General features: G+C 51.8%; 1 protein-coding gene across 5 annotated transcripts in view; it reads left to right on the top strand.

Annotated features, from left to right (window-relative positions):
* The window catches only part of CPEB1 (cytoplasmic polyadenylation element binding protein 1), a 36,855-nt gene extending 12,148 nt beyond the window's left edge, over nucleotides 1-24,707 (top strand). For 3 of the 5 annotated variants that reach the window (XM_072871319.1, XM_072871318.1, XM_072871317.1), the window contains exons 3-11: nucleotides 14,206-14,432; nucleotides 16,067-16,316; nucleotides 16,633-16,746; nucleotides 16,852-16,941; nucleotides 17,924-18,060; nucleotides 19,285-19,483; nucleotides 21,964-22,058; nucleotides 22,322-22,402; nucleotides 23,315-24,707. In XM_072871319.1, the coding sequence (XP_072727420.1) occupies nucleotides 14,206-14,432; nucleotides 16,067-16,316; nucleotides 16,633-16,746; nucleotides 16,852-16,941; nucleotides 17,924-18,060; nucleotides 19,285-19,483; nucleotides 21,964-22,058; nucleotides 22,322-22,402; nucleotides 23,315-23,425 (1,304 nt within the window). In that variant the 3' untranslated portion in view covers nucleotides 23,426-24,707. The remainder of the gene's footprint in view (nucleotides 1-14,205; nucleotides 14,433-16,066; nucleotides 16,317-16,632; nucleotides 16,747-16,851; nucleotides 16,942-17,923; nucleotides 18,061-19,284; nucleotides 19,484-21,963; nucleotides 22,059-22,321; nucleotides 22,403-23,314) is intronic. The other 2 variants (XM_072871316.1, XM_072871321.1) reach the window with 2 other exon arrangements.
* The last annotated feature ends 766 nt before the right edge of the window (nucleotides 24,708-25,473 follow it).

A 25,473-nucleotide genomic window follows, 5' to 3' on the forward strand; every position in this document is an offset into this window, starting at 1 on the left:
GAAGCAGGCAACATCCATGCTGAATGGTGCTGCTGCTGCTAACAACCACAACACCCCAGGCTCAGTGCACAATGGTGCTGCAGAACGATGGCTGTCACACACTGAGGCGGCTGCTCTGTGTGGGTGTCCCAGCCCACCTGATCAGCTGTAGCTGTCTCCAGTGCTCTCCTGACCAGCTTGCTGCCAGGCTGTCTTGGCAGAGGTGTGGACGTCTCTGCAGTGCTCTGGCAGGCAAGCAGTGCTTGCACAAGCCTGTGGCAGGCTTTGCACCTTGCATGTTGGGTGCTGGGGCTGAGTGGATTGGGGGGGTGGGTACACTGTCAAGGGTGGAGAGGCTTCTGGTTTCAGGAGGGAGATTCATTTGGAGATGATTTGAAGGTGCTCAGGTGCCCCCACTGACTGCAGTGCATTGTGCTGGAGCTCCTGCCTGCTGCAGAGGCCTGGGAAGAGCAGTAGGAGGGATCCAGCTGTGGGCACTGCCCTGGACTTGGGTATTCTGCACCTGGTGGGTGTTTGTGACAACTTGTGGTAACAGCTACTGGAAGATGGCACCCAATACTGTCTGGAGAGGCCTGTTTCATTGCTTCTTACTCCTGGTATTCCCCTTGGTATGAAAGGGGGAATTGGGGCTGGTTTTATGCCCAAATGCAGCTGTGCTGCCTCCAGAGGAGCCTCCAGAGGCTGTGCAGAGAGGGTCTAGGGCTGTATAACTGGGGGTGTTGTTGCTTGCATTCTCCCTCTCAATCCTGCCCTCCCTTCCTGGGTGTACAGCAGCTGGGCCAGGAGTGCTCCTTGGCCTGGGCTCCTCTTATTCTCCTGCTCAGAGCTGTGGGGATGGTGTACACTGGCTGGAGAAATGAAAGGCACAGCTGTTGTATTGCTTCAGCCTGCCCACACATCCCCATGTCTGCAGAGCTTCATCTTTCTCCTCCATGAGGGCCCTGGTGCAGCAATGTGGAGCTCCTTGGGAAGGGAGATCTTGTAGGTCACAAGTGCCTTCTGAAAGGCTGTAAAACACTCATCTCTGGGTGGCAGAGGAGTGTTCCTCTGTCTGAAAGCCATACAGATCTCTGAGGAGTCAGCAGATGCTGATGCTTCCAGGCAGCCTAGCTATGCTGTGATGAAAAGAGGGGGGACAAGGAGAGGATGCTACTGTGTCCTGGTGCTACTGATGCCCAGTGTTGAGGCCTGGGAGGCTGAGGGCTGGGGTCTCCATCAGGGTGTCCTGAGAGCTGGTGAGACTGCATCAGTGCTGGGCTGTCTCGAGGGGCTAGGGAGGGATGGTGCTGCCAAGCAGAGCTGTTGTGCTGCTGGTGTCCAAGTGTTTGGAAGGTTCCAGCAGTGACTCAGCTGTGCAGACCCATGGGGAGGTGGCTGGAAGGGTGGAAATGAAAAAAAAAAAAACCACCAAAAAAACAACCCCCTAAGAATCAGGCTAAAAATATTGCTGATGTGGTCCCCTGCAGTGCCTGTGCTTGAGTACTGATGAGCTGGGACCTCCTCTCCTGTCTGCTTAGTCCCTGCCAGTGTGGAGCACTCTCAGCCTGGGAAGGACCTTTGGCTGCAAACCTTTCTGGTGTCACCTTGCACTCAGGGTGGTGTCACGTTGCAGCCTGGTGCAGTGGGATCAGGTGCCTGCTGGGGCTGTGCTGGACAAGGCCAGAGGGCAGCAGTGCTGGTTTGTATGCCCTGATCCTGGCTTCCCAGGGGGCTGCTGAACCCCTTGCACCCAGACAAGGTTATTTATAACGAGTTGCCCTTCTGGGTCCAGTGCCACAGTGCACTGAGGATGTGTGTTTAGCCCTTGAGAGTGTGCCAGATGTGCTGCCAGTCCCTGAAGCTGGTGTGTGGAAAGAGCCTCTCTGGGAAGCAGCAGCTGCTGCAGGCTTGAGCTGCCTGCATTTATTGGCTGTAGGATTGAACTGCTGTCTCATAGCAGGAAAGGCATCTCAAACCCACTGCTGCCACTAGATCTGTCAGGCTGGAAATACTTCAGCAAGTCCCAGAAACCTGCTCTGTGGCCTGGGGAGGAGCCTTTGCAGGAAACTGGCCTTGAACACTTCAATCCTTGAACATTTCCATCCCCATCCTGCCATCCCCAGCTGTATTTCTTGAGGCAGCATTTTCCCTTCTTTAAAGGAGCCTCATAGCAGGCAGACCTACTTAGACCTGTTTAGACCTTTGAGTGCGTTGCTCTGCAGAGGCAAGGATGGGTTAAGAGACAGTGAGATGGGACTGCCCTTGATGGTATCCTTTACCTTCACTGCCCTATTCCTCAAGGAGCACAAGCAAATGGGGTCTCGATCCAATTTTTGCCTAGAGAACAGGTGACAGCAGTACACAAGCAGATCCATGTGCAGCTTTTGGGTCTCCCTGGCTGGTTTTTAGCCTGTATGTCAGCTGCTTGGTCTGGCTGGTCTGTCCTGTCCTACATTGGGAGGTTGAGGCTAATCCTATGTGGGACAGGCAGACTTTCCCCCTGGGAAATCATCCTAAAACCAGTCTGTTAACACTAAGTTTGTGATACTAACCTGCAAGGACGTTTTCAGGAGTATCAGCTCTTCTTCCAGAGAGGACATCTGCCTTTCTAGGTGAGCCCAGCCTAAGCAGGGGGCCTCTTCCTGATGGTGTTGAATGGACCACCTTGCTGTATCTGCCTCTCTGCTTGGTGTGTGACCCTAGAGCTGCTGGTGCAGCAACAGATACGAGCTTTTCCTTGGATCTGCTCTTGAGACCGCAGCTCCAGCCTCATCCATACCCTCTCTGGGGTGGCTGCTGCTGTCTCATTCTCTAGCCTGCACGGTTACAGCTCCGGTAGCTCTGGTGGTGGGGAAATGGCCTGTGGTAGGGAAGTGATGCTAGATCTTTCCAGCCCTTGGTTCTCCTGCTTCCCAGCGCACAGCAACTTCTTTCTGCAATAAGCTTAAACATGCTGATTAACTGTAGTTGCTTGAAATCTGCTAGGCTAGAACCGCAGGCAGTCTGTTGTGCATTGCCTGGCAGATAGCTAAGGCCTCTGTGAGTACAAATCACTCCAAAGTCCTCAAGGCAAAACCCTATCTGAAGGATAAAAGAAAAGACTTCTTACACAGAAGGAAGGACAGTTGTCATGGACTCCTAGCCTTTCTTCTCAGTAACAGTGGGAGGGACTTGTAAGCTGCTCCCCCAAGACAGGCTGTTTTCACACTGTCCTCAGAAATGCTGTATAGGTGGTGGCAGGCACCTGAGAAATCCCCTCTGAGTGAGAGTTGCTAATCAGTGTGGGAGTGGTTGTTGCTAATAAGCACAACATAGCAATTGCTGGCCTTCCTTGAGTTGTTGGTTTGAGTGTTCAGCTGCAGAGCTTGAGGAAGACCCTAGAGGGGCAGAGGATTTGGGTGAGGTAAGTTCCCCCAGATCTCTAGCTGTTCTCCCTGGCTGTTTAATGTGCTGCTAGACTAACCTGTGCTGCAGCATGGTGCTGAATACCTGCTCCATAGTGCTCTCCCTTGTGCCTCTCTGTGTGTCCAGGTCTCTCCCTGCTGTGTTTTGGACAAGTGGCTTCAGAAGACAGTTGCTGCCTAGGCGTGCCCAGTAGCTGCATCGACTCAAACAGCATAACCCTCAACTCCTGCATATTCCTGCTTGGCTGCATGAAAAGCCTTCTGCTCATGCTAGAGGAAGGTTTCAGAGGCTCGTTGTGATAGGGAAGAGCTCAGCATATGGATAACACTAGGTTATTACATGCCACCAGAGTATCCAGGAAGGACTCTTTCTGCTCCCTAGTGAAGGGGAGCTTCAGGTCCAGGGAGGGGGCACTTTACCTTCAGTGTGACTCATTTCATTGGAGTTCACCTGCAGCCTCACTCAGGTTTAAGCCTGAGTCTGCCTGGAAAACTCAGGAAAAGGTTCCTTCATACTGCTGATGGTATGGCTGTTTTGTGCTGGAGCAAGGAGGCAAGACCACCTCTTGCTGGCCTCAGACCTGCACCCAATTCAGGCAAATGGGTAACCAAAGACTTGGTGGTGGTGGGGATCCTGAATCCCCATGTTCTTAGTGTCCTTTGTTGCCTTGAAATGAAGACAGGCTTTCCTGGCAGCTGTGCATTAAGCCCTGGTCCTTCAGGAGCAGCCTGCCTACTGTTCAGGGCTTAGTAGTGGAAGCATGAACATGGTGGTGGTGCCTTGTATGTGGAGGTTAATTATAATAATGCTGTAAGGGAACAAAGCTGAAAGCTGGCTTGACTTGCATGGTCTCTTGCATGGTGGTTGTACTTCAGGAGTACCTGAGATAGCCTTACTAAAAGCTTGCTCCATGCCATCTTAGCTCCTGTTAGGGCTTTTTTGAGGACGCACTTGGTGTGGATGCTTAATGGGCCCTTGTTTCTTGAGCATGTTTCAGTAAGGGCTGTTCACGCTCCATGGGCCGATTTCTCAACTGCTGACTGGAGCCAGCCATGCTGTGGAGTAGAAAGCAGGGAGCACTTAATAGCTGCGGACTGCTTGTGTGGCAGCAGTATTTGATCCTTAACAGAATAAAATATGTATCAAGTAAAACAAGTATCAAAACTGAGTTTGCAATTGGTTTCTAATGGAAGTTGCTCTTAATCCACCTCTTGAAGCTGCTCAAATGGAAGCTTTTCCTAAACAGATTTATTTTTATTTGCACTGATGCTGTAAAATAGAAGATGTAAATAGATGAGTAACTAGAACAGGAACCTAACCAGCATCTCTGCTTGCATCCAGCTAGAACTGAAGTGGGTCAGCCTCCAGTCTTGTGCTGAAGATGGCTTGCAGGAGCAGGCACACACCACCCAAAACCCTCCACTTGACTTCTGTCAGGGAAGGATGTTTTATTGCAGCCTCTGGAGCAACCCGGAGGGGCTGTTGCTGCTGCTTGCGTGCTTTTTGGAGGTAATGGTGGACAAGTGTGGGTGCAGGGAAGACACAGACTTCTCAAGCATCTGATCCTCCTCAAAGCCATTGGAGAGGCAGTGAAGAAAGTGCTCCAGCACTGGCAGATCTCAGCCCTTCATAGACATGCTGACTGGTGCTCCACTACCTGGTGATGTTGGTGTGTACAAATACATCGGGCTCGGAGCTTGCCTATAAGCTTTTTGACTCAAGTTGCAGTCTGGAGCGCATGTCTCTGCTAGCTCCTGAAGTGAGCCTTAACAAGCATGTTCCCTTCTGAGGAGAGCATCGGAGTTGCTGTTTGATGGTTCTGAGGTGCCCCAGCTACTAAAGACTACTACCTTAGTCTTCCCCTCCCCCCCCCCCATTGTGATTGATACTGGAGGTAGCGGCAGGGTGTTTTAGGTGTGTGCAGGCTCTGGCTTGGGGTAAGATTCATCCCCAAAATTGTGCTAGTCAAATGAGAGATGGGGCAGGTAGGTTTTCCTCCAACCCTTGCACTGCTAGATCTCTAAGCAGCAGTTGGGATGCTTGCTTGCAGGGCAGAGCAAACATGAAAGGCTTTGTCTGCTGCAGCTTCATTGGTGGTAATATGGTAGCTCTCTAGAAGAGGCCCTGAATGTGTGTTTGGCTCAGTGCCTTCATTACAAACTCCACAGCACATGCAGGTTTGAGTGCTTCTACTTGGTGCTGGTAGGGGAACTGCCTGGACTTCCACGCAGCTTTTGGAGTTGCTCTCCTAGTGCACTGGTGCTGTCTGTAGCAGAAGGTGGAAGTGATGCCTGCTCTTCCCCTTCCTCAGCTCTGGTGGGACAGGCCCAGAGTTCAGCATCTGGTCCCACCTTAGCACCAGGGACAAACTCAAGTCTGTGTTGTGCCTGGGCACAGCTTGCTGCTCTGATAACCAGGCTGTGTACTGTGGTGCTGCAGGATGACCTGTAATTGTGGTGACACTAGGGGCAAGGCTGGTGAGCCAGCAGGAGAGTGTTTGGCCTGTTCATGCAGCTGAAATCCCTCTAGCTGACTTCTTGTGTTGTGACTGCATGTGGGACTGCTGTAAGAGGGCCTCCTAGGCCCTTTGCAGTGCTCTTGACAGGCAGTCTTTTTAGGGTGGTAAGGTAATTCAGGTTGGAAGGGATGTCTTGAGGTTACCTAGTCCAACCTCCTTTTCAAAGCAGGATAGGAAAGCTGCTGGAGGGTGGCAAAAGTAGCGTAGCCCAAGGGGGCTGTAGAAAATAATGCATGGGCTGCCTCAGTGTTCCCAGAACAAGGCCCGCTTAAATGGGTGCCTCCACTGAGCTGGCTTTGAAACAATCTGCTTCCAAAAGGTGCTGTGGTCCTTGAGCTGTCACCACGCAGATGCTGCAAAGTGCCACTGGGGCTGAATTAACAGCCTCCCAGAGGGTGCGGGCCAAGGGCAGGGGCACTGGGCAGGTCATCTCCAGCCAGTGCTGCATCTTTCATCTCAGCACCTTGTATCCAAGTCTCTGGGCTCGCTTGCCTTGTGCATGGTCCCTTAGGTGCTGGCAAAACAGCTGAATCACAGGTGATGTCTGTGGTACTGCCAGCTCAGAGGCTGCTCTCAGGCACAGCAGCAGCTGCCATCTGTTTGAGATGGCTGTGGAAAAATGCCCGGCTTCTTTCCTTGCCCCTCTGGCTTGTTTTCTCTCCAAGAGTGCAGAGGGAAGGTAAAGCAAACCTCTAAGGCTGTCATTCTGTACCTGAGGCATGCAGACCTCTGGAAGGTAACTGGGAACCTGCAGGCATCACTGGTGGTGCTGGGTGTGCCAATCTAGTGATTAAATGTGGCTTTATGCCAGCTGAATGCCTTAGTGAGGCTTGTGTGCCATTTTTCAAATAAGATTGCATTTGGGACTAAAGCCTGTCTTCTTTAGCTCCTCTTTACCGCAGTCTGCTGTCTTGCCCAAAGGAGTATGGCCAACAGCCTGCTCCCCCTCTAAAGAACATACCTTCTCCTAAAGGTGGTATCCTGATGGACTTGACACCCCACAAACTGATGCAGCTGAGTGGTGAAAATGAGTCAGTCTCATACTTTACATGCTAACAAGGAACACATGCTTCAGAGTTTGCACCCTGATGTTGCAGCAGATAATTGAGAGAAGTTTGGTACTTAAATATAGAAGCATTTGTTTTTGAGGCTTGTGAAGCTGAAGCTTGTTGTGCAGAATTTGACTGGAATATGTTGGCTTTTAAGTCTCTCTGGGACTGATACACGTTAAAACCTGCTGTATTTCAATGTTCTGATCTCTTTAAAGATGAACGCAGTTGTGGCAGTCTGCTTAGTGAATGCAATTACCTGTGCACTTCTAATCCTGAATTGTGTTTTAGCTGTCTTTACTGATTTGATGTTTACCTTGGGCATCTGTGTTCCCTTCCCAGAAACACAGTAGTAAATTCCCTGCCTCAAGAAGCAATGAGGCTTGTCAGCCAAGTCCCATGCTCTCAGTACAGGAGGAGGACCTGCGCTCTCAAACATTAATGCAATAAGCTTCTCCACATTCCTAGTTCTGCTGCTGTTTCCATTTTTCAGGGCATGCCAGGGAAGTAACTTACCATGTTGATGCCACAACCAAGAACAGACCTCAGGTGTCCTGACTCTAATTCTGTGGTTCAGCAGTGGGATCATGCTGCCTTTTTTTATTCCCCAGCCCCCTTCTTAGTAAACCAGAAATAGCTGTCTGAATATCCTCAGTTCTTCTTTGCCCCAAATGAAGAATCTGTCAGGGCAGAGGTTCCTCTTTCGTAGTTCAGAAACAAAAAGGGCTGTGCTGTAGTTCCTATTTGGATGGTGGTTACTGCTGGTTTGATCACATCTGCAGTTCTGGGAGCTGCTTTTCTTGAAAGTTGGCAGTTGGTTCAAGATGATTGAGACTTCTGTTGTGATGTACAGCTCTGGAGAGGGTGTGTGCATCTGACTTCAGGTGGCTTTTCTCATAATAGCAGTGACTTCTTTCTCCATTGGAGTAATGGGATTATAATCAAATCAGGAGGATTTGAGCTGGACAAGACCTCTTAAAGTATCCAATGTGCTGCTCAGATGAGCTCTGAGGGCCTAAGGATGGAGATCCCCTCCACCTCTGGGCCCTGTTGCATGGCTCTTCCACTTAAGAGGAAGAAGAAATTTTTGTGCCACTTCTCTTGCTGCAGCTTTTCCCTGTTTCTTTGTGCACCTGTAAGAGCCTGGCTGTTTCCTGTAGCTCCCTGTTAAGGCATGAATAGAGGGAGGAATCCAATGTCTGCCTTCCCTGTGCCAAGCAAAGCCTGTTCTCATACTGTGTGCTGCAGCCCCACAGCTGTCATCGCAGCTTCTGCTGGGCTTGGTTCAGTTTGTCCCCTGTGCTCCCCATGCTTGCAGCTGCAGGCATGCTGGCTCCTTGCAGGCAGTGCTAGGTCCCGTGGCTGCAGGCATGAAGTGCTAAAACTTCACTTAAGATTAGCCTGGAGTATTGATCACCCCTTCCCCTGTGGTGAGCAGGTCATGTTTTAAGCAGCTTGGTGCTCGTGTGTGGTGGAGGGCAGAAACTAATTCTGGCAGCCTGTCTGGCTGTGTTGCCGCCATAACTACAGAGATGTTAACTGTAGCTGTAGGAGGTGAAGGTGCCCGTTTGCCTTTCAGACATGCAAATGTTTCTCTTGCCGTGAAGTTGCTTAGTGTCTGTAGGAGGTGCTGCTTTTTGGCTGACTAAAACATTCAGCCTGCTCCCACCCCACCAGGGTAGAGTCTGGCTGGGCAGTAAAAACTGCAGACAAGCTGTTTTTCTGGAACTGCAGCAGGCTATTGTTTGGGACATCAGCCTTTCTTCTTTACAAGCTTATTGGATGAATGACAAAAGAAACTGCACTGTGTTCAGTCATCACACTGCTTCCCTCCTCTGCCACCCTGCCCCAAATGTGCATACGGCTCCACAGCCTCTGGGCATGGCAGGTGTCTCTGCAAGCAGAAGCGCAGTGGCACTGAAACCTGTCTCTTCTCCCCTGCTTCTCTTGGTAAGAGCTTTCCTATCAATCTCTTCACCTCTGCCTCTGCAAGGAGATCAGGGCAGAAGGGTGGACTTTCAGTGTAAGTAGTAGTTGGTGGATGAAGGGGAGGTCTTGACAGTCTGCCATCCTTCTGGTGCTGAGTAATCTCCCAGCAGACAAACTTCTGGTATCTCATCTCAGGAGATTATGTCCCTCTGTCTAATCTTGATAGTGGTGCCAACCACCAAAAGTGACCCTCTGAAGGGCTCAGCATCATAGATCTGCTCAGATAAGTCCTAGTCCCTTCTAAATAGCCTTCCTCCAGCCTTGTGGTGAGTTTTCAAAGGCTGAAATATGTATTCAGAGCATGACTTCAAAAAGTGCATGCATGTGCTCATCTAGCACTTGTTTGACACTGCATTTGGCAGTGGCACCTGCCTGTGCTTTAAGCATGCAGGTGCCAGATGTCACTTGTAATGTAAGAATCTGGGGCCTGGTATGGTGCTCAGCTCAACAGGAGTTTGTGTGCATGCACGCAGTTACATGTGCCTTCCAGGCTTGTGAAGAGGCTGAGTGTTGCCCTATGGCAAATGCTGTTTTCCTCTGGGGAAGCTTCCACTGATGTTCTTACAGTGTGGGGAAAGATCTTGAGCAGAAGGACCTGGACAGCTATAAGGTGAGATGTTTTTGCTCTGGGTAAGTCTCAGGTTCTGGATAACTTGGCTAAAACTGACCCACCAAGGAGTAAAGAGCATAAGCACTGCTCTGATAATGTGCCGTTAGCTTGTTCTTCTGGGTGGTCTCCCACAGACCCAAGCTAAAGCAGAAGTACTGGTTCAGAGGACAGCTTAATGGTGGCAGAGCTTTTTGTCAACTCTAGCTGTCAGGAATACATTCAGTGAATGCTCTGTGTGTAGTGCTGCTCTTATCTTGAGGTCTTATTCAAGGCAGTTAAGCATCATTTGTCATCAGCATAGTGGTAAGGTGGTTTATTTACCCAGAGCCCTTCCCTGAGCTGCCAGTATTGGTAAGCTTGGCTCCTTAGGGCTCATCTTTACATCCATCTCTTACAAAATGGGCTTGGTCAAAGCGACCAGGAAGGTCTAATTCTTAAATGGCTGTAAATTATAGTATGCAGGGAAGAAAGCTGTATGCTTCAAGGTCCTGAGCATATGCTGAAAATCTTAAATTGCAAGTCTAACTGGCACATGGAAGAATAAAAGCTGTTCTGAGGCTGGTTGGGTTGGGTGTTGGGCATCTTGCTATTGGGGTGCCTTTCTCAAGGTGCATGCTGTGAATTTCAGCTTGTGCTAATGGAGTGATCTGCTTGAGGTTGGGTAAATTTGTGTTAAAAGTGGTAGCTCAGAAGTTGGTAACTGGATTTAAGGTGATTTGGGGTCTACAGGACAGTTGGCCTGAAGAGTTGAAACTAGCCACCCTCTGAAACCACTGCTGTAGGCTCAGTGTGTAGCTGCATCCTTCTGCTGTGGTGTGTCTGGCTTGGGTGTGATGGCTCCAAGATGCTTGTGTGTGCTCCCCTCAGTATCTTTAGGGGCCCCAGGATGATGCAGGAATTAAGAGGATGTATTGCAGCAACATTGTCCTGATAGCATTTACTAGGGAAAGCTCAACTAAGGAGGAGGAGTGGTTTGTAAAATGCTTGTTCTCTGGAGTGTGACCTGAGTGCCTCTGAACTGGAAGAGTGCCATGCTGGTATCGAGACTGCTCCACAGAGCTCTTAAATCTGTCAGCATTTGGCTGATGTGCTCAAAGATGGAGCATGCTGGCTCTGAATCCAGTCATTAAAGCTGCAGCAGTGAATCAAAAGTCAGACCTGAGTTTCTATAAAAAGCTACCTTTTTTGCTGTCCCCTGCAAAGGAGCATTGGCATGTGCCTCTCTTGCAGCTGAGTGGAGGTATGAAAAGTTCCAGAAGCTCTGCACACTGCCATGCTCTGGACAGCAAGGCTGCTGTGTATGAGTGGATGAATGGAAATCGCATTGACCCTTCAATTAAAATTTCCCCCATAGATGTGAAAAATACTTAGTTGTTTGCACTTGGGGTTTTTTCTTAGTCTTAGTAGTTACCTGTTTGCTGCTTCTCTTCATGATCTTCAGAGATGCTCTTGACACCAGAAACTGCTGATACATCTTGCATGTGCATTGGAAATGTTTTTTTCTCTTCTGCAAGCTGTCTGTTTGGGAGAGGAGGCAAGGCCAATTTCCCTGGAAGAACTGTGGTTTTATTGAGTGGCCTCAATGACTTGAGGGCTTTTTTTTAGCCTTTGTCAGGATCTTGTGCCCCATCCCCCAGGAGGGGGTTCAGTGGGTTAGAACAGCAAGTTAGAGCAGGATGCCTTCAAGTTGAGGGGGTGAGAAATAAGATCTGGTCTCTTATGCTGTTTCCTAGGCTACCTGCAAAGGCTGGCTTCAAGGGACACAACCTGATTGCTAAGCAAGTGTAAAGGAGGAAATGCTGAGTGTGGGTCATAGCTTTTCCTCCCAATGTCCCTGTGAGTGGCTGTAGGTACCAAGCCGAGTCAAAAAGTCAAAGCCGAGTCAAACCCACTGGGGTGATGTGGAGTCTCCCACGAGCTCAGTGTAGCCTGCAGAGTGTGTAACTGAGTGGTGCCTGTGCAGACCCATCAAAGCTTCTAGAGTGGATGAAATACATCTGCATTGACAGCAGGATGTCAGTGCTTCCAGACAGGAGGATAGGAATGGGTCAGTTGTAGCTGGCAGGATTTTGCTTGGTGGTAGGTGCTGAAAGTCAGATGCCCAGACAGTAAATCCCTTAAAGGCCAGTAATCCTGCTACTTGAATGCACTCATACTGGCCTTACTGGTTTTCTAGCTGCAGTGAGAGCTAAGCAATCCTGGGAGCAAATGTGTAAGCAGTGGCTGTAGCAAGCCAGAGTGGTGGCAGAGATGAGGGTGAAATAAATGGGGCAGAGCAGTTGGACCCTGTAATGCCTTTGGGAGCTCCTGATGAGCCCCTGAACCCTTGCTGATGTATCCCAAATGGAGTTCTGGTCCTGCATCTCTGATAACCAGGAAATAAGGTGCAGGACAGCATTGCCTGGTAGCAATATGCATGGCATTTGCTGCTCCAGGTCTCTAGGAATGCTGCACACATGGGGTAAGCACAGGGCTGCTTGCTGCCTGGTGTTACAAACCCACTGCTCTCTGGCTGAGGAGGGCGGCATCAGTGTTGGAATATTTGTCGGCAGTGAGGCTTGGGCCATGGGATCAGCTGCTTTGCTGTGACTCTTGTACTGTTTAGTGACTAATCAGATTTTTGAGCCTGTTTAACAAATTCAGCTGTCTCCCTTGAACAATACACTGGCTGTATTTTTAAACACATCACGTGGCTTCAGAGAAGTCGGCAAAACAGTGTAGTGCGGCTTGCCTGGGCTGGGAAATGCTCTGCCCTGCTCTGTGCTGTGACTAGGAGGGAGCAATCTCCTCCCTGGCTTGAGCAGTCTGTGGTAGCTTTCCCTCACTACCCACTGCAGTTGGCAGGGCTGCTGCTGCTCCTCAAGCTCTACCTAGGGTAAGTACTGCTGGGCCAGCAAGGTTTTTCTGTGGCTGTGGGGTTGGGTGTAAGTGCAGGTGCTGCTGTCAGGGAGAGCCAAGCAGATATTCAAAGGGCAAGAGGTCCCTTTCCAAGTGTGGTCAGAGATGAGTTCATAGTTCTGTGCTGCAGCCAAAATGAGTCTGCACCTCTATTGGGAAAACTTGCAAGGATAAGGCTCTGCAAATGTGGGAAGATGCTGTGACTGTTGCTGATGGCTCCTGCAGACCAACTCTGCCTTGGGATGAGGTAGATGCTTCAAGTAAAGAACCCACCTGTACCTGTCTGGGGCTTCTGTTGGTGTTTTGAGGTTTCTCACTCTAGTGTGAGGCTAGAGGTGCCAGCTCCTGGCAGGTATGCCGCTGGGTAATGCGGCTTGGGACAGGTATATCCCAGCATCTCGCTTCAGGCACGCTCAGCAGCTTTCTTGGCACTGGCACTGAGTTGGTACTGGTGTCACACCATAGTGCACTTGAGCATGATGGCATTTTTTACTCACCTGGCTTGGGCAGTGTTTTGGATTATTAATCCTCTTCTGCACAAGAGCTACTGAAAATCTGGGTTAAAAACCTTGTGGTCCTAGCTGGTTGGGATCAGGTGGGGCTAGAGGATATCAACTGGATCCCAAACTTACTTTGCTGAAAACTGAAAGCTTCAGGGCAAGCTGCCTTGTTTTGCAACCTCTGAATAATTAAAACCATTTCTGAACACTTTGCTCTTCATTTGGCTTGGGAACATGTTCAGCTTGCTGAGACTTGCTCCTCTTGAATAGAGCTGGCTGGTGTTGTGCCCCCATGGGATCTCTTGTGACCGAGCCTGCCCTGTGTTCCCTCTCCTGGGTGGCAGCTAGCCCCATACTGCTGACCTGCAGAGCAAGATGGTTCTTTCATGACCCCTCAGTAGCCTGGTGCTCTGCTTGGGGGGGGACGGGACAGCTCTGTTTGTAGGGAGGAATTTGCTTGCCTTGATCCTCCTCAGTGGGAGGAAAACCCGCTACTGTGTGAGGGAAGCAGTCTGACACGTACTTGTCTGCTGGCTCTTGGGCAAAGGCCTGACCAGACAGGCTTGTGAATGTGTACTGGGGACAGTGCTTGCCACTGACTGAAGTGACTCCTTTGTCAGCAGGCCAGACTGGCACGTTGCTGGTTGCCTGTAGCCAGCTCCTGTTGGGGTTGATGTATGCAGCGTCTCACCTCCAAGCTTGCAGATGCCTTCTAATGGGCCAGGCCTTGCTCCTCTCAGCCTGGCCATTGGTGTGTGCAGCAAACACTGGCTGTGGGCCCAGTCTGTGCCCCCATCACTAAAACTGCATGGGTAGCTGCCCCCTGGGTCCTAGCTTGCTCCAGCACAAGCAGCAAGAAATGCCAGCATAATGGCATGGACTGGGTGGAGGGGCCTGTCTGCACCTGTATGAGGCCTATAACAAGGACATGGGGTCTCTGATTCTGCTCCCAGATGAAGTGGGGTCTTCCTGGCTGATCTCAGCCTTGGGAGAGTGAACCAGCCTCGTGTTTGTCAGCCACACTGGGCTGCTGCTGTTGCCTCCAGCTATGTGGTACAGTGCTACAACTAATGGCAAAGAGCATGCAGCCTTTCCAGAGCAGTGCAAAGGGTTGATACCTGTCAGATGTGCCACCTCCCAGATGAGCTGTTTCTGGGCTGATGGGAGTCCAGTACCCTCCTGGTCCTCTGCCACAAGAGCCAGGAGGGAAGGAGGTGTGTCATGCTGCAGCACTGACAGGCTCCTTCTCTATTGCAGTTCTCAGCATGCTGAGTAACCCTCTCGGGAACGTCCTGGGGAAGCCCCCGCTGGGTTTCCTGCCTCTAGACCCCATTGGTTCAGACCTGTCAGAAAAGTTTTCCACACCGGCGCTGAGGAACTCCCGCCTGGACTCCCGCTCCCTCCTGGACTCCCGTTCCAGCAGCCCATCGGACTCAGACACCAGTGGGTTCAGCTCTGGCTCCGACCACCTCTCAGATTTGATTGTAAGTTTGAGTATTGCACCTGCTCTGTGGTTCCTGGTGTCTTGCTGTGTTTCTGGGGAGCATGGAAGAGCTGTGGGGGGCTGCAACCCACAGCCCTGCCTGCTCAGGAAGGGAAGGGAGTACTGGAGGGAGCTGTCATGCCCACACTGACACAGCAAGGTTCTCCTGCAGCCCAGGGTTTGGAAGAAGGGCTGCTCATGCAGTCCTTCAGCACAGACTAGCAGTATCCTTATTTTCCTTCTAAATAATATTTTGGCTTTTTGGCTTTGTGCTTGCAGCCCTAATGGGTTAAAGTAACTTCCAGAGGGCTCTGAGTGCTTGAGCTGGCTTGTGGCAGAAGGATGTCTGTGCCCTGATCCCACCAGTGAAATGGTCGATCAGCACAGCTGCCTCCAGGCTCCAGCCTGGGCTTCTCAGGAACTCCTGTCCCTGCCTTTCACTGACCTTCCTGTTTGCTGACTGCACTTCTCCATCTCAGAGCTGTTTCTTCTAGAGCAAACTGGGTCTAGCCTGCTCCCGTTCCCTAAAGCATAGCTAAATTTGGAAGCCAGCGAATGAGGCGAGTGTCTGTCTTGCTGACCCAGTCTGTGCCGCTGGGTCTGTGTTGCAGTGTGAGCAGCAGCTCTGGGTGCCAGCAGGGCAGCCTGGCTCTGGCCAGCTCTGTGGGTGCTGCTGCATGGCTTGTCCTCAGGACCTGAGGCTAAAGCCAGGGCTGAGCTGCTCCTGGCTCTTCCATGGTGCAGCCATGGCCTTGACCCCCATGTTGGGGTGGGTGTGAAGGACCCAGTTGGCTTGATGTGGAGTTGATTCTCCTGTGATCCACCCTGGAGAATCAGGATCTTGAGCAGGGGAGCTGTAAGCAGCTGCAGCACCTAGGGCTCTGATGGCAGGTGGTGTGGGACAGCAGGGCTTTGTGCTGGCCTTGTTTGTGGAGGTCAGGTCTTCCCCAGCACAGCTTTGGTGTGGGCAGCTGTGCCACAGCAGCACATGGCTAGATCTGCAGAGCGGCTGGTACTAAGCTGCACAGTGTGTCTCAGCCGTGCTGTTTTATTAATCTGTGCTTTTACTACTTCTGCCCTGGGAGAGGCATGTTAAACCTGTGAGCAGTTGGGTCTGCAGTCAGCTAAGTCCACACCCTGGTCAGGCAGGCCTGAGAGCTGGTCTGTGGAAGGTGAGAGCCAGCTAGCTGCCTGCAGAGCTCATGGGTGCTGCTGGCAAGCCCTGCCTGCTGCAGGCAGGGCCCGAAGCAAAACTTGAGGTTCCTACTGGCATGGTTGGTGCTTCCTGGGGGCGGCAGCTGTCCTTGAGGCTGTGCAGGCAGGGGGTAGCTGTTGTCTTTGTGGTCTGTAATGTGCCTCCTGCTTAACAATCCCCGCTGCTGATAATTTGGCATGGGTTCAGTGGGAAATGGTTGTAGGGGCAGGCCTTTACTAGGGAAACTGTGGTCCTATCAGTCTGCTGGGACAGGTGAGGTGGCTGCTTTCCTGCCTCTGCCAGACCTCAGAGGGTCTCAGGAGATCAGAGAGCCCCTTCTCCTGCCATGGGTGAGGGCAGGGCCTCAGCATGATGCATGGCCTGCAGTATTATGTGCTCTTACTTGGAAGCTGGGTTTTAATGTGGACTTTCTCTTGCAGTCAAGCCTTCGCATCTCCCCACCTCTGCCCTTCCTGCCCCTCAGTGGGGTGTCAAGAGACCCCCTAAAGATGGGAGTGGGGTCCCGGCTGGATCAAGATCAAGCTGCCCTGGCTGCAGTAACTTCCTCCCCAGCTAGTGCATCAAAAAGATGGCCTGGAGGATCTGCATGGCCTTCCTGGGATCTCCTGGACTCTCCAGAAGACCCCTTCAGTATCGAAAGAGAAGCCAGGCTTCATAGGCAAGCAGCGGGTAAGTTGGATGGTGGGTCTCAGCAGGCTTCAGTGCATGGTGATGGTCCTGTGTGTCTGGGAGGGCATGTAGGTGGCCTCTGTGCAGATAATGTGGCTGGACATGAGTTTGCAGCAGATCAGACCTTTCTCCATGCACAAGCCTGACTGTGGGTCTGCCTGCTGGCAGAAAAACAGGCAGGCTGTCTGGGCAGCTGCCTGCTGCTGCTGCAGCTCTGCTAAACCTATAGTTATGGAATATGGGGATTTGTTTGGAGACCTATGGGAGAGCAGGAAGTAAATGGTCCTGTACTGAGTGTTGCTTGTGCTTGTCCAAGCTGTGAATGAAGCAACCTGCACCTGGAGCGGGCAGCTGCCTCCCCGAAACTACAAGAACCCTGTCTACTCCTGCAAAGTGTTCCTGGGAGGAGTCCCATGGGACATTACGGAAGGTGAGCAGCCCCTGGCCCTGCACTGAGGCCTTGGGTTTTGACATCAAGAGGCTGTTGGATGGAGCTTTTTGGGGGGGATGCTGACTTATCTCCTTCTGTCTATAGCTGGACTGATCAACACCTTCCGTGTATTTGGCTCACTGAGTGTGGAGTGGCCTGGTAAGGATGGCAAACACCCACGCTGCCCTCCCAAAGGTAATATGCCTAAAGGTAATAGCGACACGGTAGGGTTACTTTTTTCCCATGCTATGTTACAGCACAGATGCTGGGATGGTACGGCTGCATGCTGGTGACTGGATGGTACAGAGCACCCTAGGGTAAATGTCCCGCTCTCACTTGGGTCAGCACCAGGGTTGCAGAGCACTGTCACTTCGAACCTGGCATCCCCACCTGTCCCTAGCAGGGCTGGGCAGAAGTGTGGGGTGGGGGGAAACTCTCTCTGGTGCTTCTGGAGTCCCATGTGGGGCTGTCTTGCTCTGGGCAATAGCTGCTAGTCCCCACTGCCAGCACAAGCACCCAAAGCATGTGCACCCTTGGCATAAAGCACATGCGGTGAATCCAAATGTGCGTCCGCAGCAAGCTGGCAGGCTGTGGGGACTGGTGAGCCAAGCAGTGCCTGGGGCATAATCCTGTCTGAAGTAGCTGGGCTGATGTGTTGTGTAAGGAGCAACTAGTTTATAGGCTTGGTGGTGCCCTAATGGCCTCGTTCAGTCATCAGAGCAATGCAAGGTACAGAGTGCTGGCACTGATTAAAGTGATTTTTAAAGCCCTGAACTTGTATTTCTGGGCCAAGACTTCCTACATGTGAAGCAAAGTCTGTTTTCCTGCAGACCACACTGTGGCCAGGCTGGTGGTGCCCACTTGTCATGTCTAGATGTAGCTTTGTGCATGTGGGACAGTGGCCCACATGGCACTGGACATGGGCAACCTCCCCCTTGTTCTGTGCTGAGTTTGGGCTCTTTCCCAGCTTGGCCAGGCTCTGTGTATCACAGGTGGACCTGTGGGGCAGGTGCTGCAAATTGCTGCCTTTCCCTAAAAGGGGTTGGGGACAGCAAGGGAGATGCAGTGCAGATACTTTGGGTGGTATCTGAGAGTGATTTTGAGGGTGTCTGCAAACTGGGATGATCTGCTTCTCTGCTACAGTTCTAACAACTGTTTCTTCCCTTCGCCTTTAAAGGATATGTCTACCTGGTGTTTGAGTCAGAGAAATCTGTGCGTGCTCTGCTCCAGGCATGCTCCCAGGACCTGCTGAGCCCTGATGGGCTCAGTGAATACTACTTCAAGATGTCCAGCCGCAGAATGCGCTGCAAAGAGGTGAGCAGACCCATGAGAGTAGCCCTACAGATGTAGGGCTGAAAGGGGATGCTGAAATCCTTGGAGACACGGGGGTGCACAGTGTTACTCTGCTCCAGGAAAGCAGGGCTGAAGCAGAGCAGCAGAAGTCAAACTGGCTCTTGGCCATCTTTAAGTGATGTGTTCCTGTGGTAGGGCTGGACACAGGCAAGGAGGGAGGTGTCAGATTGGTGTTTGTCCTTCGCAACAGTGTGTCAGGAATTGTGACCTGGAGATGCTGGATCTGTGGGAGACCCTGACTTCATGAAGCTGAGCAGCTTTCCTTACCTGGAAAGGAGCACAGGAGCAGGGATTTTACTGCTTCATGCTTTGTTCAGCATACCTTTGCTTGCAGAGACAGACTTTGATCCCTTTGCTTTATTAGACCTTGTCTGCTTGCAGAATGAATGGCTTTCATGCTCACCACAGGCAGATATTTTGGATCCACAGCTGTAACTGCAGCTGCTCCCCAGCACAGCCTTGGCTGGCTGACCTGTGCTCTGGAGGTGGAGGTGCTGGGACTGCCAGAGGCTCAGGTTGTCCCTCCAGTGAAGGGGGACCTTAGCTATAGATCAGGTACAGCTCCACGAGTTTGGAGTTAGAACTGAGACTCTACTCATGTAGACAGGCCCAAACTAATTGTACTCCAGACAGCTCTCCTGGTGTCTGGCTATTGGTAGCACTTCCATACTTGGTGATTTAGCTCTGGCAGAAGTTCCTCCTCTTCAGAGCTATATATCAGGTGTCTAGCAGATGGAAGCTCCTGTTGAAGTTGGCAGTGGGTAGGTTGTTTCATTGATCTCCAACAACAGGCTTCTGTGCAGGGAGGCATCTGACTGGGCTGTAAACATGGGTGTAGGCAGTAGGTAAAAATCCACTTGTGCATGGATTGTTTCCTGGCTTCCAGCCCTGACATACCAGTGTTTCAGATTCCAGTTTGGCTGGAAGCAGAGTGGTGTGGCAATTGTTTTTGTTCTGTTATACAGGCCTTGTGGTCTCTCCTGAGGTGCATGGAGCAAGGCTGGAGCTCCAGAGCTGTAGTGCCCTGAAGGTGGACCCTGAGCAGCAATAACAAAGCGGCACTTGCAAGTTAGGGGTGAAGTCTGAGGGTCTGGGATGGTTTCTGCTGTCAGCCGAGGGCACTGTAGAGCAGCATGGTCTGTAGCTTTGCAGGCCCTTGGCCAATCGATGTGTGTGTGGTTTCAGGTGCAGGTGATCCCATGGGTGCTGGCAGACAGCAACTTTGTGCGCAGTCCGTCGCAGCGGCTTGATCCCAGCAAGACTGTGTTCGTGGGGGCTCTGCATGGGATGCTGAATGCAGAGGCCCTGGCAGCTGTCATGTATGACCTGTTTGGAGGGGTGGTCTATGCTGGCATTGACACGGACAAGCACAAGTATCCCATCGGTAAGTGGTGATCCTGCTAGGATCAGTAGTCACCCACAGCATGCTCTGAGGAGGCTGCAGGAGTGCCCCTTGCTTGGTCCCTCAATGGGGAAGACTGCCAAGGGTACCTTGGGGAGGGCTGACAGAGCCAATATGCCTGGGAACAGGAAGGTCCTAGATAATTTCAGAGCAGCTTGAGGTTTCTAACATCTCTTTAGATGTTGCTGAAGGGTTTTCTGCCCTTGTTCAGTGCTGTTAATTGTCATTAGATGCTGCTTTAGCTGCTCTTCCATCCCCAGAGCAGAGATGGCTTACCTTGGCTCCTGCTGCCTGTCAGGGCAAACTCAGACCAGCTGGCTGCTGGCCCTTCCTGCTGGGTTGGTGCCAGCTGTTGGGCAGCAGGAACAGGGCAGGGCTGTGGGCAGCTCAGTTGAACCAGCTCTTGTGGGCAGTGTCCTGTTTGGATCCTCTTCAGGGTGCTGTTGCTTTGGGCTTCCAAGGCAGCCAGTAGCACAAGTGGAGGGGCTTGCCTGGGTCTGCTGACTGGGTCTGCTGGGGGATGGCATGTCCACCTCAGCTCAGGGCATCAACATTCCTAGGGTCAGAGAGGTGCTGGGGATGTGTGTAACTTTTGGACAGCGCTCCCCTCTGGGGCTGAAACCATAAACTGCTGCAGGCAGCAAGGCTGGTGCTCAACTGTTGCCCCTCTGCTCATGAGAGCTGCTGCCCTGAGCCATGACCTCTGCAGACCCTCTAGTAACCCAGAGAGTAGCCCTGTCCCTGTACCCTGTTGAGACAGCCTCCCAAAGGAGAATGGAGCACTTGCTACTCATGTCACAGGAGCTGAAACATGTCACAAGTGTCCCATGTTACCTCCCTGGTGGCCTCATGGGACAGGGGATGGCACTGAGGTTACTGGTCTGTGTGGAAAAACCCTACAGCTTGAACATGAGGTCCAGCTTTCCAGACTCAGGCTGCAGCAAGTTGTGAATCTCCCGTGTGTTGCCAGGCAGGAACAACATCAGAGTTTGGTAGTGCAGATATGTCTGCTGCTCATCACTGTTCTTGGACAGCTTTCAGGCTTTTCTGGTCACAGCTTGGTGCCCGAGGCCTGGGTTTAGGGCCATGGTGCTGTAGTGCTTTACCGCTGAAGTGACTTTGGGGGGACAGTCTCAAGGGGCTGGTAATGGAAGTATGAGACTTTTAAGTAAATTCTTAGTTCCTGTATGACCATGGATGAAGTCTTGCACACCAAGCTGCCCTGTGAGGCACTGAAGTTGTAGAGCATGACTATAAAACCTCCTGTAGCTTCATGCAGAGCCCAGGTCGCTTCCTCAAGTTGGTGAGATCTCTGGCTCCCAAAAGCAGACTGGTACTTTCACACTTGAAGTTGTCTTAGAGTTGCAGCAGTGTGAACTCAATTTTGGTAACTAAATTGTACCCTAATTTTGTTTGTGTTGATTGAAGCATCTCTTGTGCTGAGATGCTGCCCCTGGCTTGGCAGAAGGCTCTTCAAGGGAAGACCACTGTATGTAACCTGCCTTGTGCTGAATTATCTCAGGTAGAGGGTGAACCTGCTGGAGGCATGTGCTGTGAGAAATCAGTGTCTGACTGTAGTTATGAGGAGCTGCCTTTGAGACCAGCTGATCTGGGTCAATGGAGAATGCCATTGCCCAGATGGTTTTCAGGCAGTCCCACTAGGGACTAGGAGATGGAATCGACCCTCTTAGAAGTGGAAGGGTCTCCCTGAGCACAGCTGCAATCCCTGTACATAGTGTAACTCCGGACCAGATCCAGGCCCTCTAGCCTGTGTCCTACATGATGCTACAGGAGAGGAATAGATGGGTTCTGGGTAATGCTTTGCACTGTGGCTGTCAATAGTGAGCTGAGCTTTAGCAATCTGCTGGCATGCAGGACCATCTTGTAACAGCCAAAGCTCCCCTTACACCAAGAAAAGAAATTCGTAGGTAAGCACAGATATGTTTTCCTGGAGCTTAACAAAACTTGTCTGGAAATGAGTGGTGCAGGAATGCTGCTGACTGGCAATGAAGCTGCAAAAATGCAAGGCTCTGGGATAAGTGGGAGGCTCAAAATAAAAGCTGCTGAGCTGTCTTGGCACTGGCTTATTTTGGGTGCAGGCATGGAGCCTGCTGCTGCATTGCCCTCAGTAGTGCCCTGGCAGCTGCCCTCTGTCTGCCCAGCTGCTGCCAGTCCTGGGAGCACTTCTGCTTGTAAGCTCACATCTTAACCAGCCTGGAGGTGTCCATGGAAAAGCCTTTCTGCTCCCAGCTGTCTGCTGTGCTTTTGTTACTGCCTGGGGAAGGAGGCAGGCAGAGCTGCAAGGCCTTGGATATGGTCTCCCAGCAAAAGCTGCTTCCCTGCCAGTGGCTGAACTGAACCAGGGGATGGGGTGGTGCTGGCAGAGGCTCCCTCTCAGCCTCCACTGGTTCCTGCTGTAGGTGCTGGGTCAGTCTAACGCTTGTGGTCTGGCTTGTTTCCAGGGTCTGGCCGTGTCACCTTTAACAACCAGCGCAGCTATCTGAAGGCAGTGACTGCTGCATTTGTGGAAATCAAAACTACCAAGTTTACTAAAAAGGTGAGTAGAGCTGATGCAGCAGCCCAGGGAGTTGAATCTGTGTGTGATGGGTAGTACTGCTGGGAGCACCATGATCTGCATAGCCTGCCCCATATCCTTGTGGAAGCAGAGGGAGGTGATGAACTGCTGCTCTGCCTGCTATGAGGGGTGCTGGTGATGGATTTGGGGTACCCAGGGTGGTGGGTCAGTGCCATGGGGACTGCCCAGGGAGCAGGCAGTCACCCCCAGCACCACTCTGTGCCCACTGCCTGGTTCTCTTGCAGGTTCAGATAGACCCATACCTGGAGGACTCCATGTGCCAAGTCTGCAGTGCCCAGCCTGGCCCTTTCTTCTGCAGAGACCAGGTAAGGCTTTCCCCTGCCAGCTGTGCTCAGCTCCTGGCTGTTGCCCTTAGGGGGGATTCCTCAAGGAGGAGCAGGCTCAGCTGTCTGCAGCAGTGTTCACTTTAGTGTTTGGGGATGCCTGTTGTCCCTTGCCAAGTGGGGAGGATGGATGAAGTGTACATGCAAGAGCCTCAGGTGGGCCCTTGTTTTGGAGGAGGTGCAGCCCTCCTGGGGGGCAGCTTCAGTGCTCACTAGGAGGCAAAGGCAGCTTTCCACTCTGCCTCAAGCCAGGGATGCTGTTGCTCCACTGGTGCTGTGCCAGTGCCTGCCATGGGCAGCAGTGTGCAGTGGGCTGACCCCAAGGGGAGGCTGCTGCTCTGCCAGCTGTGACAAGCTGGAAGTTGGAGCACCATCACCCTGCAGTTGGTCCTGGGGCTGCCTGAAATGTCAGGGACTCTGGCTGACCACTGCTCTGTTGCAGGCGAAGGAGCTCAGCCAGGGTCCAGTGGCTTCCTGCAGAGTCTAGATGGGAGATGAGCTGCAGCATGCTCTGCTCTGCTGGGGGAGATAGCAGTGGGAGCACAGTGAGTGCTGGCAGAGCCCTGCTGCTGCCCCTGTCCCTGCCCAGCTGTTGGGCAGAGGTGCTGCAGCCCCTGCCTGCAAGTGCCGCTGGGTGCCTGCTGCTGGCCAGTGCCCAGATTCTGATTTTCAAACCTGTTTAAAAGGGACCATGCTGGAAGCTCGGCACAACACGCCTTCTAGCAGCATTGCTGGAATTCCCTCCCTCTGCTCCAAAGGTCTGCTGTGCTGGTGTGGGCTTGTGGGCTGCAAAACCATGGGGGGTGGGGATCCTGCTTCCCTGGCGGGCCACTGTCCGTTTGCCTTGCCTTAAAATTCCTGCCCCCCAGTGTTGCCCCTCTGCTCTTCCTGCAGATCTGCTTCAAGTACTTCTGTCGCTCCTGCTGGCACTGGCAGCACTCCATGGAGGTCCTGCGTCACCACCGCCCGCTGATGCGCAACCAGAAGAACAGAGACTCCAGCTAAAGAGGCTGCTGAGGCTCAGCGGCTGCCGCAGGCGCAGGAGAAAGTCCTTTTGTTAACCTGCCAAGTGGAGAGCGCACGAGCATGCCTGCTGGTGCCAGACCCAGGCTGGGAACGCGCTTCCTGAGGACTAATGGGGAAAAAAATCTTACATTCACGTTTGCACTTGCTGGTCTTTTTGTTTCTGCACTAATGCACAGTGAATTTTGTCGGGTTTTGTTTGGGGGTTTTTTGAGGGGGGGAGTGCCCCTCAAGTGATTCTGCAGTTCCCAGACTTTGGTTCCTAGTTTGCTGATGAGAAGCAAAAAAAAAGGGCCATGTGTTGAGAAGGTGTTTATGCAGATGCCTTCACCTAGGTTTTTTATTTATTAAAGGCGCTTTTTTACATTCCTTGCAATACTGATGGTAATAATGCAGGTCTCATTGGCTCCATTTTTTTGCAGTTGCCATACAGTGCCTTTCCATTCATTTAACCCCCATCTGAACGGCATAAACTGAATGTTCAGCTGGCGTTTTTTACTGTAACAACAAGGAGACTTTGCTCTTCATTTAAACCAAATCATATTTCATATTTTACGCTCGAGGGTTTTTACCAGTTCCTTTTTACACTCTTAAACAGTTTTTAAGTCGTTTGAAACGAGAGATTTTTTCTTTCCTGGCAGCTTTTAACATTATTGCAATTTGTGTCTGGGGGCTGCTGGTGGAAAGTTGTAAATCAAGGGGTTTGCAACAGAACAGGACAGGCTTTTTTTTTTGGATTTGAAACTGGACCGGATAAATGATCTGAGCTGCTGTATATAGTTTTAAATAGTTTGTTGCACTTTTTTAAGTTGCACTTAAGGGGGGTTGATAGAGGTTTTTAATCACACAAAGTCACAGGACTTACTTTTCTTTTGTAACTAGCTAAAAAAGGGCTGCGTTTTGGTGGACAGATGAAGGTTCATAGGAGCCCTTTCTCTTAGAGGGGACAAGTACTTTTCCTTTCCTTTATGAAATGTACAGAGTAATGGTGCAGTTGACTGAAATGCTGCTGCTGGGATTTGAGAACTTTAATTATTTTTTTTTTTACTTTCCCCTCTATCGGAAGCTGTGTGCCAAAGAACCAGTGTCATAATTTCTCCCTCTTTTTTTCCTGCTGAGCTGATGTTGCATTGTTGCATATCCCAGCTGCTCTTTGTGGGGTTTCGTGAAGCTGTGTGTGAAGTCTCTACCTCATTGTAGTATATGCAGGCAAGACTGCACTCTCCTACAGACGTGTGGAGTAAGCTGTGGTGTAGTTTTTGGCACATAATAAACATGTTGCAGCAAAAAAAACCCTTTTGTGCTCCTTGCTTGTCTGCTTCCTGTGACATGTCTACACCCTGGAGGGCTGCCCTGTGTCTCATCCTCAGCTCTCCATGTTGAAACAGTGGGGAGAAGCTGGGTCTCAGCCTGGCACTGTGAGGAACGTGTGGATGCTCTCTGCTGGAGATGCACCAAAGGCTCCTTCAGCAGGTGCTGGGGACCCCTTGGCAGAAGCAGCCAGGCTCCAGCTGGAGCTCCCCTACTTACAGCACTGAGTTAATGAGGTTAATTGGAGTGTCCCACCTGCTGTGTGCATTCCCACCCTCCTTGGTGGAGGGGTAACACCCTGCTGGGGTGGTTGACAGGGAAGATAGCCTCCAGGGCTCCTGTCTAGAGGGGTTCAAAGGGCTGACCATGCCCTGGGTGCAATGGGGCTGCCTGCAGGGGACACTCCCTTCTGTCTCCTGCAGTGAGTAACTCGGGTTGTGGAGTTGCAACCAGGGTCTGGCCTCATGGGACCTAAACCCAGCCCCTTTCTCAGGGGTAGTGTGAGTTGGTGGGTGCTCTGTGTCCTCCTCCATCACAGCCTGATGTGGGACCAGCTGGTGCCACCTGGGGCACCTGCTCCCCCAGGCTCCTCCTGCACAGCCCAGCGGAGCAGAGTGGTGCTGAGGACTCTGCAGCCTAGGGTCAGCGCTGGATCCGGCCCCTGGGGCTCCCAGGCAGGCCCTGCAGCCCCGGGCAGTGCGGGACGCTGGCACCCGGGT

The sequence above is a fragment of the Ciconia boyciana genome, chromosome 8 (assembly GCF_034638445.1).
Source record: "Ciconia boyciana chromosome 8, ASM3463844v1, whole genome shotgun sequence".
NCBI classification, from domain to species: Eukaryota; Metazoa; Chordata; class Aves; order Ciconiiformes; family Ciconiidae; genus Ciconia; species Ciconia boyciana.